Here is a 14,873-nt window from a genome sequence, read left to right on the forward strand (position 1 = left end):
CTTCTGTCCATGGTGTAGCCATCTGGGAGGGCCACTTACAAAGGAAACATGGATACTTGCAAAGACTCAAGGGAAATATGGCCAATACAGGATTCAGGCAAACCCAGGGCCTGAATGTATATTTGCTAACAGAGAACCAGACAGTATCGAAACCCCCAGCCGATTTGCATCCTAATGACCCATCTCCTCAGGAAAAAGGACGGGTACTCAGGTATCAGATACAATTCCAGACACATCGGCGCCACTCCCTTTACCCAGGAAGCCCAAACAGCCAAGGTCAATGACCGCCCAGGACACGCCCAGCCATCAAGGCACCCGCCCCTTTATTGGCTCAAATCGAAGGCAGTAATCGAAGCCGGCCGAATTATTGGGTCCAAAGCTAAGGATCACCCAAAGGAGCGCAAAACCCCCAAAGGATAAAGAGAGACACTGCCGTGTGTTCGATCTCTTTTGGCCCTGGCACACCGCCACTCTTCGGCCCGGCCTATACCGGAAGCCAACTGCAGCACCACGGCCAGAAGCATAAGACCATAAGACCATAAGACATAGGAGCGGAAGTAAGGCCATTCGGCCCATCGAGTCCACTCCACCATTCAATCATGGTTGATTTCAACTCCATTTACCCGCTCTCTCCCCATAGCCCTTAATTCCTCGAGAAATCAAGAATTTATCAATTTCTGTCTTAAAGACACTCAACGTCCCGGCCTCCACCGCCCTCTGTGGCAATGAATTCCACAGACCTACCACTCTCTGGCTGAAGAAATTTCTCCTCATCTCTGTTCTAAAGTGACTCCCTTTTATTCTAAGGCTGTGCCCCCGCGTCCTAGTCTCCCCTGCTAATGGAAACAACTTCCCTACGTCCATCCTATCCAAGCCATTCATTATCTTGTAAGTTTCTATTAGATCTCCCCTCAACCTCCTAAACTCCAATGAATATAATCCCACGATCCTCAGACGTTCATCGTATGTTAGGCCTACCATTCCTGAGATCATCCGTGTGAATCTCCGCTGGACCCGCTCCAGTGCCAGTATGTCCTTCCTGAGGTGTGGGGACCAAAATTGCTCACAGTATTCTAAATGGGGCCTAACTAGTGCTTTATAAAGCCTCAGAAGTACATCCCTGCTTTTATATTCCAAGCCTCTTGAGATAAATGACAACATTACATTTGCTTTCTTAATTACGGACTCAACCTGCAAGTTTACCTTTAGAGAATCCTGGACTAGGACTCCCAAGTCCCTTTGCACTTTAGCATTGTGAATTTTGTCACCGTTTAGAAAATAGTCCATGCCTCTATTCTTTTTTCCAAAGTGCAAGACCTCGCACTTGCCCACGTTGAATTTCATCAGCCACTTCTTGGACCATTCTCCTAAACTGTCTAAATCTTTCTGCAGCCTCCCCACCTCCTCAATACTACCTGCCCCTCCACCTATCTTTGTATCATCGGCAAACTTGGCCAGAATGCCCCCAGTCCCGTCATCTAGATCGTTAATATATAAAGAGAACAGCTGTGGCCCCAACACTGAACCCTGCGGGACACCACTTGTCACCGGTTGCCATTCCGAAAAAGAACCTTTTATCCCAACTCTCTGCCTTCTGTCTGACAGCCAATCGTAAATCCATGTTATCGTAAATCCATCCTTGCCTCGAATACCATGGGCCCTTATTTTACTCAGCAGTCTCCCGTGAGGCACCTTGTCAAAGGCCTTTTGGAATTCAAGATAGATGACTTCAAGATCAAGTTCAAGATCAACGATCGCAACCAGACGGATGAGCCCAGCAGAACCGAAGTTACTTCTCCAGACCCAGCCACTCCAGATCTGAACAAAGGCCTTGGGCGCAATTCTCCCATCGGGAGACTAAGTCCTGACGCCGGAGTGAAAACCGGAGTGTTTGACTCTGGCGTCGGAGGCCGCTCCCCCTATTCTCCCACCCCCGGGGTGGGGGGGGAGGAGCGGCACCGCGTCATTTACATGCGCCGGGCCTTGGCGCCGTGTAAAAGCGGCACCGCATAAATGATGTCACCTGCGCATGCGCAGGTTGCTGTCCTCCCCGCGGGCGCCCCCCAAGAAGATGTCGGATGGATCTTGCGGGGCGGCGGAGGAAAGGAGATCCTCCTTCTGAGAGGCCGGCCCACCGATCGGTGGGCACTGATCGCGGGCCAGACCCCTTTTGAGGACCCCCCACCTCCGGTGCAAGAACACCCCTCACTCTCCCATACGCCCCCCCCCCCCCCCCCAGCGTTCCCGCGCTGTTCCCGCACTGTTCCCGCCGGCAGCGACCAGGTGTGGACGGCGTCGGCGGGAACCTGTCGTGCTGGGCAGGCCGTTCGGCCCATCCGGGCCGGAGAATCGCCGCTCGCCCGTTACGAGCGGCGATTCTCCCAGTGGGCAGACGTGAATCTCGTCGCGCTGTTTTTGGGGGGGGTGTGGGGGGAGAGTCACGTGTGGGTGATGGGGCAGCGTGGCGGGACTCACGGGGCGCCCTGGCGATTTTCCCACCCGGCGTGGTGTGGGGGAGCGGGGGGGGGGGGGGAGAATTCCGCCCCAAGTTCCTCTGCCAAAGCGGGGTGCCTGACGTTAAGTACAGGTTGTTGTAGTGTTAGGTGTAGTTTAGCTTGTAGTGTTTTTATGTTGCATGCGTGAGTTAATCTTGTGTGTAAATAAACTGCTATTGAACTTGAACTAACTTGCTGGTTGTTGGGTCTTTGATCGATATCCGGTTGAACCTTGTGGTGGTGTCATCTGATACCTGACGACTCTGAAAAGCAATATCCTTAATAATAACAGTCAGACTAATATCTGACTAAAGCAGATGCCACAGACTTGGTAACAATGGCCAATGCTCTAGTGAAGCTTCCGATTAGGCACTTTACTGCCTTCTGGACTCGACAACTTCAGTCAGTGAACTTTCTCCGACATCTTGACATCTTTTTTTAAAATCCAAAGTTTTCTTTGTCCCACTGCAAAATCCCACACCCGCCCCCTTTCCATCCAGGGTCATCTCGCTCTTAATTCATGATTTAATTCAGTAATGGCCTTTGTTCTCCTCTTAACACATTCTGCTATCTTATCTTCTGTTATATTTTCTTTGTTGCCGCAAAGAGAAACGTTACGGAGCTCTGGATTCTTGTGAAACACGATGAAAGAATAATTAATTGGTGTTGCTTGTACAATCTAAGAACTGCTAAGCCTGTGCAATAGGCGAGGCAGTGGCGTAGTGGTACTGTTGCTGAACTAGTAATCCAGAGTCATGCTCTGGGGACCCAGGTTCAAATCCCACCAAGGGAGATGGTGAAATCTGAATTGAATAAAAATCCAGAATTAGTCATAGTTATAGAATTTAGTGCAGAAGGAGGCCCATCGGGTCTGCACCGGCCTTTGGAAAGAGCACCCCACTTAAGCCATCACCTCCACCCTGTCCCAGTAACCTAACCTAAGGGCAATTTAGCCTGGCCAATCCACCTAACCTGCACATCTTTGGACTGTGGGAGGAAACCGGAGCATCCGGGAGGAAACCCACGGGGAGAACGTGCAGACTCCGCCACAGACAGTGACCCAAGCCGGGAATCGAACCTGGGACCCTGGAGCTGTGAAGCCACGGTGCTAACCACTGAGCTGCCCTAACGATGTCTAACGATGACCATGAAATCATTGTCGATTGTCGTAAGGAAATCTGCCGTCTTTACCCGGTCTGGCCTACACGTGACTCCAGACTCAGAGCGACGTGGCTGCCCTCAACGATGGGCAATAAATGCTGGCCCAGCCAACAACGCCCACATCCCATAAACAAATCAAAAAAAACTCTGCTGATGTCGCTGCACGTCATGTGACACTTAACCAGTAGGGATGTATTTTCTGATACATAACACCTCCCCCTTTGCTTCGTTAGTGTAATGACAACAATTTAATGTTCATACAACAACCAATTTATGCGTTATTTCTGTACATGTATATGGTTGAATTTAGTGTTCGTCACCCTGGCTAGCTGAGACCTTGGAGGTGTCCTCATTCTCTCCGATAGAAGGGACTTCCAGAGTACTTGCTACTGTATCGGTCACGATTGGTGTTGGAAAATCCTCAGAAACAGGGGGCCTGCACTTGTCTCTGTGTCCGGGTTCTGTTCCGAAGTATCGCTCTCCAGATTTTCCAGTGGAGGAACCTCTTGAGGGGTTTCTGTCAACTCAACTTTGTGAAGCTGATCAGCACGATGTCGCCAAACTCTTTCGTCATCCGTCAGTACGGTGGCGCAGAGGTTAGCACTGCTACCTCGCGGAGCCGAGGACCCGGGTTCGATCCCGGCCCCGGGTCACTGTCCGTGTGGAGTTTGCACATTCTCCCCGTGTCTGCTTGGGTCTCACCCCCGCAGCCTAAAGACGTGCAGGGTAGGTGGATTGGCCAGGCTAAATTGCCCTTGAGTTGGAATCTCCGTTGTCTGATGCCCATTTGCGATTGGCTGGAGAAACCTTTCCGATGCCATAACCGGGAGCGGCGCCGTTTGGACGCCGGTTTCCCACTCTCCGCCCCATCGGAAATGGCGCAATCGCGTCACGCATCATCTGAAGGCCCTCCCCCGTTGCTCCGCCCCCAATGGGCCGGGTTCCCCACCGCGCGGTTGACGTGTGGGGTCTGAGTGGTCGGGAACCCGGCGTGGTGGCTGCAGACTATGTCCAGCGCTGCTATAGACGGGCGGGAGCCGTGCTGCTGGCGGGGGGGGGGGGGGGGGGGGGGGGGGGGGGGGGGGGGGGGGCTTTTGCGAGGGGGGGGACTGGCGAGAGGGTGGCCAGGGGTTGGTTTAGCTCACTCAGCTAAATCGCTGGCTTTTAAAGCAGACCAAGGCAGGCCAGCAGCACGGTTCGATTCCCGTACCAGCCTCCCCGGACAGGCGCCGGAATGTGGCGACTAGGGGCTTTTCACAGTAACTTCATTGAAGCCTACTCGTGACAATAAGCGATTTTCATTTCATTTCATTTCAGGGGTTGTCCTGTGGGGCCGTATTGGGCAGGTCAGATCCGCAGCAAATGTGGTTGACTCTTAAATGCCCTCTGAAATGGCCGAGCAAACCGCTCAGTTCAAGGATGGGCAATGAATGCTAACCCAGTCAGTGACAAACACATCCCATGGATGAATTTTTAAAAAGGGTCAGTGATGTGTTAAAGAAAAGGTGGACATGTGGCTTTTTTTGTGCATGTTCCCTTCGTGAACAGAACCAAGTCCCAGGTTTGTACCCTCTTCTGCGCCTCCTGTTCCTTCCTATTTGGTTTCATCTTTATATCTGCTTTCGCTTGTCCGCTTGCATTACCTTTCAGAGCGTCGGTGCAGACTCGATGGGCCGAATGGCCTCCTTCTGCGCTGTGGAGTCCTATGATCCCCACTGTCCCTCTTTCTCTTTGAGAGTGTTGCCCCTCTTGGAAGCAAAGTCCAAGCTCGGAATCGACTGGGGGCTATTTTTGATGTCTCTTAATGACCTGAATGGAACTCGTGTGCATTTTCACACACACTCTGTGCGCTTTCCGAGTGCTGCATTGCATTGTTTTGCTATTAATCTGTGCACGCAGCCCTTTAATCTTCCCATCTAATCCCTTGTTCATCAACTGTATCCATCTGCCCACCCTGCCACCCTATCAGTTTCCTCGTTTATTTCTCTCTGCCTCTCTCTCGTTCACTTTTGAGCTCCCTATCACACCCCAAATGTGCACACACCCGGGACATCCAGTGCCCGATTTAATTGCCTTCCACTCCCGATTCAATCCAGGTGGTTGTTGATCGAATTGGGCTGCCCAGATTCTCTCACAGCCCGCCCACTGAGGCTCCGGGGAGGCCGTGGGTTTTTGAAGAGATCGCGGGTCGGCTCCCTTCCAAGTTGATTTGGATTAATGTATGTGAGCATGTGTGACCCCTGACGCAGAAGCCGGCGGTTATTTGATGCTGCGATTGTCCTCCCCTTGCCCTCACATCTGGAATATAGTGTCTTCACTGCGGACAAACCAGGAACTGCACAGGTGAGTTTGTTCTTCTGCCCTTTGCCCGGGAGGGAAGGTTTGGGTACGACAGTGGAGGGAGAGAAGGAGACAGAGGAGGAGAGAGAGAGAGAGAGAGATAGAAAGAGGGGAAAGAGTGTGTGTGTGTGTGTGTGAGAGAGAGAGACAGGAGATGAGTGGGTTCCACCTCGGATGATAATCTGTCGGATGAGCCTGAGTTCCAACAGTTGTTTTGATTTGGATCAGATCTTCAGCACTCGCCGATTGATTTTAGATTTCCCATTGGCATTTGCTTTGGTTTTTGATGGTGAACATTACTCAGCTCCTATCTGAGGAATGCACCTACCGAAGACTACCATGGAAATGAAAAAAAAACTAATGTGTTTAGTTTTTCTCTCTGTTGTATTTAAGGGGTCAAAACTTGAATACAATCACATCTAAACGATTGGGTGAAGTAAACTAGGACTTAGCAAGATCGTAAGAATTTTAAGTATGATTTAAGATGAATATAGTAAAATAGGACTTAACAGAAACTCAGTCATTTTAATTATGATTTAAAACAAATATCGTAAAATATGACTTCACTGGAACGTAGGAATTTTAAGTATGATTTAAGATGAATATAGTAAATACGACATAACAGAAACCTGGTAATTTTAAGTATGATTTAAGATGAATATATTAAATACGACTTAACAGAAACTTAGTAATTTTAAGTATGATTTAAGATGAATATATTAAATGTGACTTAATAGGAACATAGGAATTTCATGTATGATTTAAGATGAATGTAGTAAATACAGCTTAACAGAAACTTAGTAATTTTAAGTATGATTTAAGGAGAACATAGTAAATGTGATTCAACAGGAACGTAGGAATTTTAAGTATGATTTAAGGTGACTATAGGGAATACAACTTAACAGAAACTTAGTAATGTTTAGTATGATTTGAGATGAATATAATAAATATGACTTAACATAAACTTAGTAATTTTAAGTATGATTTATGATTAATTTATTAAATGCAACTTAACAGGAACGCAGGAATTTTATGTATGATTTAAGATGAATGTATTAAATACAACTGAGCAGAAACGTAATAATTTTAAGTATGATTTAAGATGAATATATTAAATATGACTTAACAGAAACGTAGTAATTTTAAGTATGATTTAAGATGAATATAGTAAATGTGACTTAGCAGGAATGTATGATTTTTATGTATGATTTAAGATGAATGTAGTGATACGTGACTTAACAGGAACTTAGGAATTTTAAGTAGGACTTAAGATGAATACAGTAAAATATAACTTAACAGGGACGTTCAGGAATTTTAAGTCGGACTTAACATGAATGTAATGATTTTAAACATCACTTAACATGATTATAATCTTTGAATATATAACTTGAAATGAATGGAAAATATGACTAAGTATGATCAGCACAGAACGTCGATTGCATATAAATTATGTTTAATTAAATGCAGGTGGGGAGCATTAAATGGGGATTCATTTGTGCCCCGAGTTAGAAATAGACAGAAACTGTGATTGTTGGGTTAGGAGATATGAGCTTGTAACATGCATCTCTGCAAGTAAACACTCATAGCAGTGTGCAAAGGCTAGCACGATTTCTATCCTTCACCACCTGGCATTCGGGAATATAACAGTAAACTATAGCTTAACAAAAAATGTAGAAACTTTAAATGTGACTTAAATGTGACATAACAGAAACCACATCATTGAACGCACGAACAGAGGAATTTAATATGTGACTGAACCTGAAGTTAGGAATTTTAGTTCTGAATCAACTTGAGCTTAGGAATTCCTCCATTTGACAGTCCTGGCAAGGGAAGTGGGAATACTGTTTTAGAACCAGCAGAATTTAATTTTCCAACTACTGGTCTAGTTGAACACAGTGGGCTAAATAGCTGGCTTGCAACAATGCCAGCAACGCGGGTTCAATTCCCGTACTAGCCTCCCCGAAAAGATGCTGGAATGTGGCGACTAAGGGCTTTTCACAGTAACATAATTGAAGCCTACTCGTGACAATAAGTGATTATTAAAAGTCGATACGTTCGTTGGTCTGGGGGTAAGATTTCCGTTTTGAGTGTTTCTGAAATACGAGAGGTCCCGGGTTCAAATCCCGGGCGAGACCTGCAAAAAACGCTTTTAGGGCAACACGGTAGCACAAGTGGATAGCACTGTGGCTTCACAGCGCCAGGGTCCCAGGTTCGATTCCCGGCTTGGGTCACCGTCTGTGCGGAGTCTGCACGTTCTCCCCGTGTCTGCGTGGGTTTTCTCCGGGTGCTCCGGTTTCCTCCCACAGTCCAAAGACGTGCAGGTTGGGTGGATTGGCCATGATAAATTGTCTATTGGGTTGCGGGGATAGGGTGGAAGTGAGGGCTTAATGAAAAAAATGAAATGAAAATTGCTTATTGTCACGAGTAGGCTTCAATGAAGTTACTGTGAAAAGCCCCTAGTCGCCACATTCCGGCGCCTGTCCGGGGAGGCTGGTACGGGAATCGAACCGTGCTGCTGGCCTGCTTGGTCTGCTTTAAAAGCCAGCGATTAGCCCTGTGAGCTAAACCAGCTCCTAGCTTAAGGTGGGTTGGTGCAGACTCGATGGGCCGAATGGCATCCTTCTGCACTGTATGTTCTATGTACTGTTACTTAAGATTAAGGGTTGCTTCACATTACAAGTGCTCTTCTAATCAGGAAGAATCAGCCTTTATCTGTGCCGTACTATTGATAAAGCTTTTATTGAGGTACGTATCGTTTCGATTCAGTAACCTGGAAACGACTATTAGTGACTGTGATGCAAAGGCCTACCAAGTTCTTAATGAATTCCCTGCCGTCATATTAGATAGGATTTACTTCTGTACTGTTGAAACAAAGGGTGGAATTTGAAACTTGGAAATGAAGGTGACAAAGGGGAGTCATCCAACGATGTCTATGTGTAAGGACCAATATCTGTAAAATAGTTAAAAGCAAATTTACCGCGGATGCTGGAATCTGAAACCAAAGAGAAAATGCTGGACAATCTCAGCCGGTCTGGCAGCATCTGTAGGGAGAGAAAAGAGCGAACGTTTCGAGTCCAGATGTCCCTTTGTCAAAGCCTTTTGAGAGAGAGTAAGACGGTGCTGCTGGAGAGAGATGTCGAGTGTCTCCATGTGGCGGCGCTTTAACAAAGGGTCACCTGGACTCGAAACGTTAGCTCTTCTCTCTCCCTACAGATGCTATGATGTGGAGATGCCGGCGTTGGACTGGGGTGAGCACAGTAAGAAGTCTTACAACACCAGGTTAAAGTCCAACAGGTTTGTTTCAAACACGAGCTTTCGGAGCACGGCTCCTCACGGCACCTGAAGAAGGAGCCGTGCTCCGAAAGCTCGTGTTTGAAACAAACCTGTTGGACTTTAACCTACAGATGCTGGCAGACCTGCTGAGATTTTCCAGCATTTTCTCTTTGGTTTCTGCGAAATAGTTTATTAGTCCGAGGGTCCTTCCTTCCAGTTAGCCAATCACCAGGCAGGTTTCTGAGCGATCATAGATTCCCTCATGCAGAAGGAGGCCATTCGGCCCATCGAGGCTGCACCGGCCCTTGGACAGACTTAGGCCCAATCCTCCACCCTATCCCCGTAACCCAGTAACCCCCCCACCTAAGCTTTTGGGCACAAAGGGGGAATTTATCATGGCCAATCCGCCTATCCTGCACACCTTTGGACTGCGGGAGGAAACCGGAGCACCCGGAGGAAACCCACGCAGACACGGGGAGAACGTGCAGACTCCACACAGACAGTCACACGAGGCCGGAGTTGAACCTGGGTCCTTGGAGCTGTGAGGTGGCAATGCTAACCACTGTGCCCGCCGCCCCCCTGCGCCGCCCTAAGTCTCCTCATCACTCCCTATTGACCTTAGAGAAAGTCCAATTATCAGGGACTCCAAACTATGAGGAGTTTTGCTGTGAGTAGATGGCGAGAAGTTGTTCTCACTGGCAGGAGATACGGTTAACCAGAATGCGCAGATTTAAAACAATTGACAAGAAGCAAGCAGAGGGAGGTGAGTAAAATTGACTTCTATTTTTACACGGTGAGCTTGGTATGACCTGGAATGTGCTGACTGCACCGGTGATGGAATTAAATTCAACAGCAACTAGGAATGTGATTCACACTATATGTAGTTGCCAATATCACTCCATGTATATATGTTCGTTATCTACCCGTTGTAAGATCAATGCTGTATATAGTTGCCAATATAACTCCGTGTATATATGTTCACTATCCACCATTGTAAGTGCAGTTGCACTATCCGACCACCAGGGGGAATCGCTCTGGGAGTACGCAAGAGTTTGTACTGGGCTCCTCCCTTGTCTCCGCCCAGGACTCCTCCCCCTGGGACCGATGTATAAAGATCAGCACCTTAGAGCCAGCCTGCCAGTTCATCTGAAGTTCAACGATGAATAGGCTGGCTCTGTTGTAAGTGTATTAAAGCCTCTGTTCAGATCCAACTACACGTGTTCGCTGAATTGATAGTTCCATCACTGGATAAATACTTGAAAAAGAAAAATAGTTGAAGGGAGGTGGGACTGATGGGATCCCAATCTCAAAGAGCCAGTGGGGGAACGTTGGGCTGGATGGTGATACAAGCAAAATACGGCAGACGCTGGAAATCTGAAATAAAAGCGGAAAATGCCGGATGAACTCAGCAGGTCGGGGCAGCGTCTGAGGAGAGAGAAACAGAGTGAACGTTTCGGATATGAACGATCCTCTGACGGAATGGCCCCCCTTCTCCGCTGTATCGGTCTGCAGAAATAAACTGAAATAGCTTGCCTGCATACACGTGTGTTTGTCTCCCTGCATCAAAGGGGGCGTGACTTTGTTGTTCCGATTAATAATTGAGTCCCTAGAGGCAGAGGGAGGGGTGTGATAGCACTGGGAAGGGTGCAGAAGAGATTTGCCAGGGTGGTGCCTGGGTTGGAGAGTTATGGTTACGAAGAGAGATTGGATGGACTGGGGCTGTTTTCCTTGGAGCAGAGGAGACTGAGTGGGGGGGCATGATTGAGATGTAGAAAATTATGAGGGGCATAGATCGAGGAGACAGGAAGAACAAATTCCCCTTGGAGAGGGATCAATGGCGAGGAGGGGCAAAGATTTAAGGTAAAGAGGTATAGAGGGGATGAGAGGAAAAACCTTAACAGCAAGAGTCCGGAGCTCACTGCCTGAAAGGGTGGCAGATACCCTAATAACATTTAAGAAATATTTGGGGGTGGCACGGTGGCACAGAGGTTAGCACTGCTGCCTCACAGCTCCAGGGCCCCAGGTTCGATTCCTGGCTTGGGTCACTGTCTGTGTGGAGTTTGCATGTCCTCCCCGTGTCTGCGTGAGTTTCCTCCGGGTGCTCCGGTTTCCTCCCACAGTCCAAAGATGTGCAGGTTGGGTGGATTGGCCATGATAAATTGTCCCTTAGTGTCGAAAAGGTTAGGAGGGGGTTATGGGCTAGGATGAAGGCGTGGACTTAAATAGGGTGCTCTTTCCAAGGGCCGGTGCAGACTCGATGGGTCGAATGGCCTCCTTCTGCACTGTAGGGAATCTATGATTCTATGTTCACTTGTGACGCCCAGGCACACAAGGCTGTGGGCCAAGTGCTGGATGATGGGATTAGAATGGTTGTTTTTTACTAGCGCAGAGGCGATGGGCAGAAGGGCCTTTTCTGTGCTGGAGAGACACCATGGGCCGGATTCTCCGATCGCGGGACAGAGTGTCCGCGCCGTCGTAAACGTCGTCGCGTTTCACGACGGCGCTAAACGGGCGCGGGCAGTACCGATTCTGTCCACCACAGGGGGCCAGCACGGCGCTGGAGCGGTTCACGCTGCTCCAGCCTTACTTCCTGGCGCGCACTGGGGGCGGTGCCAACCCGCGCATGCGCGGTGGCCTTACTAAACCCTCCGGCCCCGACGCAACATGGCGCGGGGGTTCCGGCGCCGGACGTGCAACAATGTAGGCCCTGGGGGGGGGGGAGAGGCTGGCCTGCCGATCGGTGGGCCCGGATCGAGGGCCAGACCCCATCGCAGGCCCACTCCCCCCCGGGGACGGAGCCCTCCCCCCACCCCCCCACAGGCAGCCCCCCCCCCCCACCCCCGACCGTTCCCGCAGAGTTCCCGCCGGCAGCGAACTGCGTGGACGGCGCCGGCGGGAACTCTGCTTTCTCCGCCCGGCCACTCGGCTCATCTGGGCCGGAGAATCAGCGGCCCGGCCTCGTACAGCGGCCCGCGATCGGTGCCGAGCCAAACGCGCCGGCGCAAATGGCGCCGATTCTCTGCTCCTCGGACGTGGTTGCGGCGATTCTCTGACCCAGCGCAGGGCTGGGAGTGTCGCGCCCGTGACCCCATGGCGGAAAAGGGGACTGGAGTTGGATCCCGTGTAGTGGTACATCCCGAGGGAATGTAGTTGCGACTTATGTTGTGTGTACAGTTCATGGGGATCCTGAATATACTGTACAAGGTCCGTCTCTCATATTTCTCCTCCTCTCCCCATCGTATTTTTCTACTAATCCAGGGCCCCCCCGGCTAATGCCCTGGGGAACTTGGGTTCAAATCCCTACCCCCGCAGCCGCAAGTGGAAGCCAGGGTCAGGAATGGTTAACCATGAGTGATCATTGATCATTGGACAAAACCATCTGGTTCACTCGGGTCTCTTTGGGGAAGGAAATCTCCCGCCCCTCGACCGGTCTGGCCTACACGTGACTCCAGGTCCACGGCACCCATGGTTGACTCTTAACTCCCCCCCCCTCCCGGCACCAAAACGGCCGAGCGAGCCACTCAGTTCAAGGGCAATGAGGGACGGGCCACAAATGCTGATTTCGCCCAGCAACTCCCGCAGCGCTTGGAAATAACACCGCATGTACCTGGCCAGGCACACATCGGGCGGAGGTTATTGGATTGGAGAGTGTAGCAGAGAGCGTGAGGTTCCGGAGCAGGATTGTCCATTGGTGTTCTGGTCCTCTGTCAGTAGCTCCCCCCCCCTTTCCCCCTGTCCACGGAAGTTGATTTGAGTGCGTGCAACCTGCCCCCCGCAATTGAACCCTCTCAGGCTCGGCACCGTGCGAAAGAGAAGCGCGGGTTTATAAATCGCCTCTGCCGCTCTCTCTGAAGTGGAATCGAGAGGAGGCACGTCCCCTTTAAGAGCTGCAAGGGACAGGATTAGTTGGCAGATTATTTAACAGAAAAGTTGGGAGGGATATGAAAAGCTTTCTTAATGAGGATCAGTGACATAGCCGCGCTCCCAGATGCTAGCCTTGGTTTGATGCTTGTGTGACTGTAATCCTGTTCACAGGCCAGGCCTGATCCCTGATACCACGGACAAGCGCAGGACATCGCCCTGTTGCAAGCAATAAATCATTCTTGCGAGCTGCATTTAATCCTTTCACCGTGCTCTAATGGCTAGCGGACATATATTTCTTATTTATATCTTGCCCTTTGAGGGGGAGTTGGCATTTTGTTTGGCCACTGGGCGGAGGCCAGAAGGTTATTCAGCAAATGAAGCATTTTTTTCATTGAATCATGGGATCTCTACAGTGCAGAAGGAGGCCATTCGGCCCATCGAGTCTGCACCGACCCTCTGAAAGAGCACCCTGCCCTGGGTCCACTAACCACCCCCCCCCCCCCCCCCCACCCCGCTCTATCGATGTAACCCCCCCCCCCCCGCTCTATCGATGTATCCCTGCGTATTGATTGCGGCCAATCCACCTAACCTGCGCATCTTTGGACTGTGGGAGGAAACCGGAGCACCCGGAGGAAACCCACGCAGACACGAGGAGGGGGGGGGGAGAGTGTCAATGAGGGAATCAGTCAATTTGGGCGGGTCCCTGGCGCTGTGAAGCAACAGTGCTAACTGCTGTGCTACCGTGCCGCCCATAGGGACCTGGGTTAGATTCCCGGCTTGGGTCACTGTCTGTGCGGAGTCTGCACGTTCTCCCCCCCGTATCTGCGTGGGTTTCCTCCGGGCGCTCCGGTTTCCTCCCACAAGTCCCGAAAGACGTGCAGGTTAGGTCATTGGGCTACAGGGACAGGGGGAGAGGGCGGGGTGGAAGAGGGTGGCCGGCGGGAAAAGAGAATTCCAATGCCGGCCCTGATTTAGTTCCATCTGCCCCATTGGCGGCCGCCCTCGGGGCAAGTCTCGAGGGGGTGGGGAGCGGGGATGAGCGATGGACAGGACTTGTTCGGAGAGGAGGTGGAAGAGTGTGTGAGGAGGGTCCAATCGGGACTCCCATGGATTAACGGGGTGGGGGACGGGGGTGGGGGACGGGGGTGGGGGACGGGGGTGGGGGACGGACGGGGGGGAACTTGTGCTCAGGTTTCGGTCAATGTAGGGAAAGAATAACATGTACACAGCACATTACACTACATTGGAGCGTCCAAAACAGTTACAAAGCCTGAAGAAGAAACCAAAACAAAAAGAGAAAAAGCACCTCCTCCCACTCTGCCCCAAATTACCACGTTCCAATTCCTACTCTGGCTGTCTCACTCACTCAGGATGCCTCGGCTTCAACGTGCGCAAAGCTCCGCCTCAACAAGGCGATGGTGCGGCACCTCCGCCATGTCCTCACGGAGGTGGAGGAGGAGGACAACCGCCCCCCTGTGGCCGCTCAGGTCACTGGAGCCCAGAACGATTATGCCTGAGGATAATTCCAGGGCTCGAACAGAGACTTGGGCTGCAAACCACAACCAGCAGCCCGCAAGAGCATCCGAGAAGTCGTGGATGCCAGGTTTGCCCGGGCAGCCTACTACATAAACTTTGACCTGGACCACGCCCAACATGATGCCCGTGCAGAAGCAGTCTCTGCCATGGCCTTGATACGGGTGGTCCAGGAGTGCCCATCATTAACAGGAAAGAGTTTCTCTC

At 50.5% G+C, this 14,873-nt stretch overlaps 1 protein-coding gene across 3 annotated transcripts in view; it reads left to right on the forward strand.

Annotated features, from left to right (window-relative positions):
• The first annotated feature begins 5,622 nt into the window (after positions 1-5,622).
• Positions 5,623-14,873, forward strand: part of LOC119956402 (excitatory amino acid transporter 2-like) — a 48,403-nt gene continuing 39,152 nt past the window's right edge. The window contains exon 1 of one of the 3 annotated variants that reach the window (XM_038783588.1): positions 5,623-5,999. Coding sequence is in view for 1 of the 3 variants with exons in the window: in XM_038783587.1 (XP_038639515.1) it covers positions 9,945-10,032 (88 nt within the window). In the remaining 2 variants the exon portion in view is untranslated. Of the gene's footprint in view, positions 6,000-6,131; positions 6,456-9,929; positions 10,033-14,873 lie in introns of those variants that run through there. The other 2 variants (XM_038783589.1, XM_038783587.1) reach the window with 2 other exon arrangements.

The sequence above is a fragment of the Scyliorhinus canicula genome, chromosome 23 (genome assembly GCF_902713615.1).
Source record: "Scyliorhinus canicula chromosome 23, sScyCan1.1, whole genome shotgun sequence".
In the NCBI taxonomy this organism is placed as follows: domain Eukaryota; kingdom Metazoa; phylum Chordata; class Chondrichthyes; order Carcharhiniformes; family Scyliorhinidae; genus Scyliorhinus; species Scyliorhinus canicula.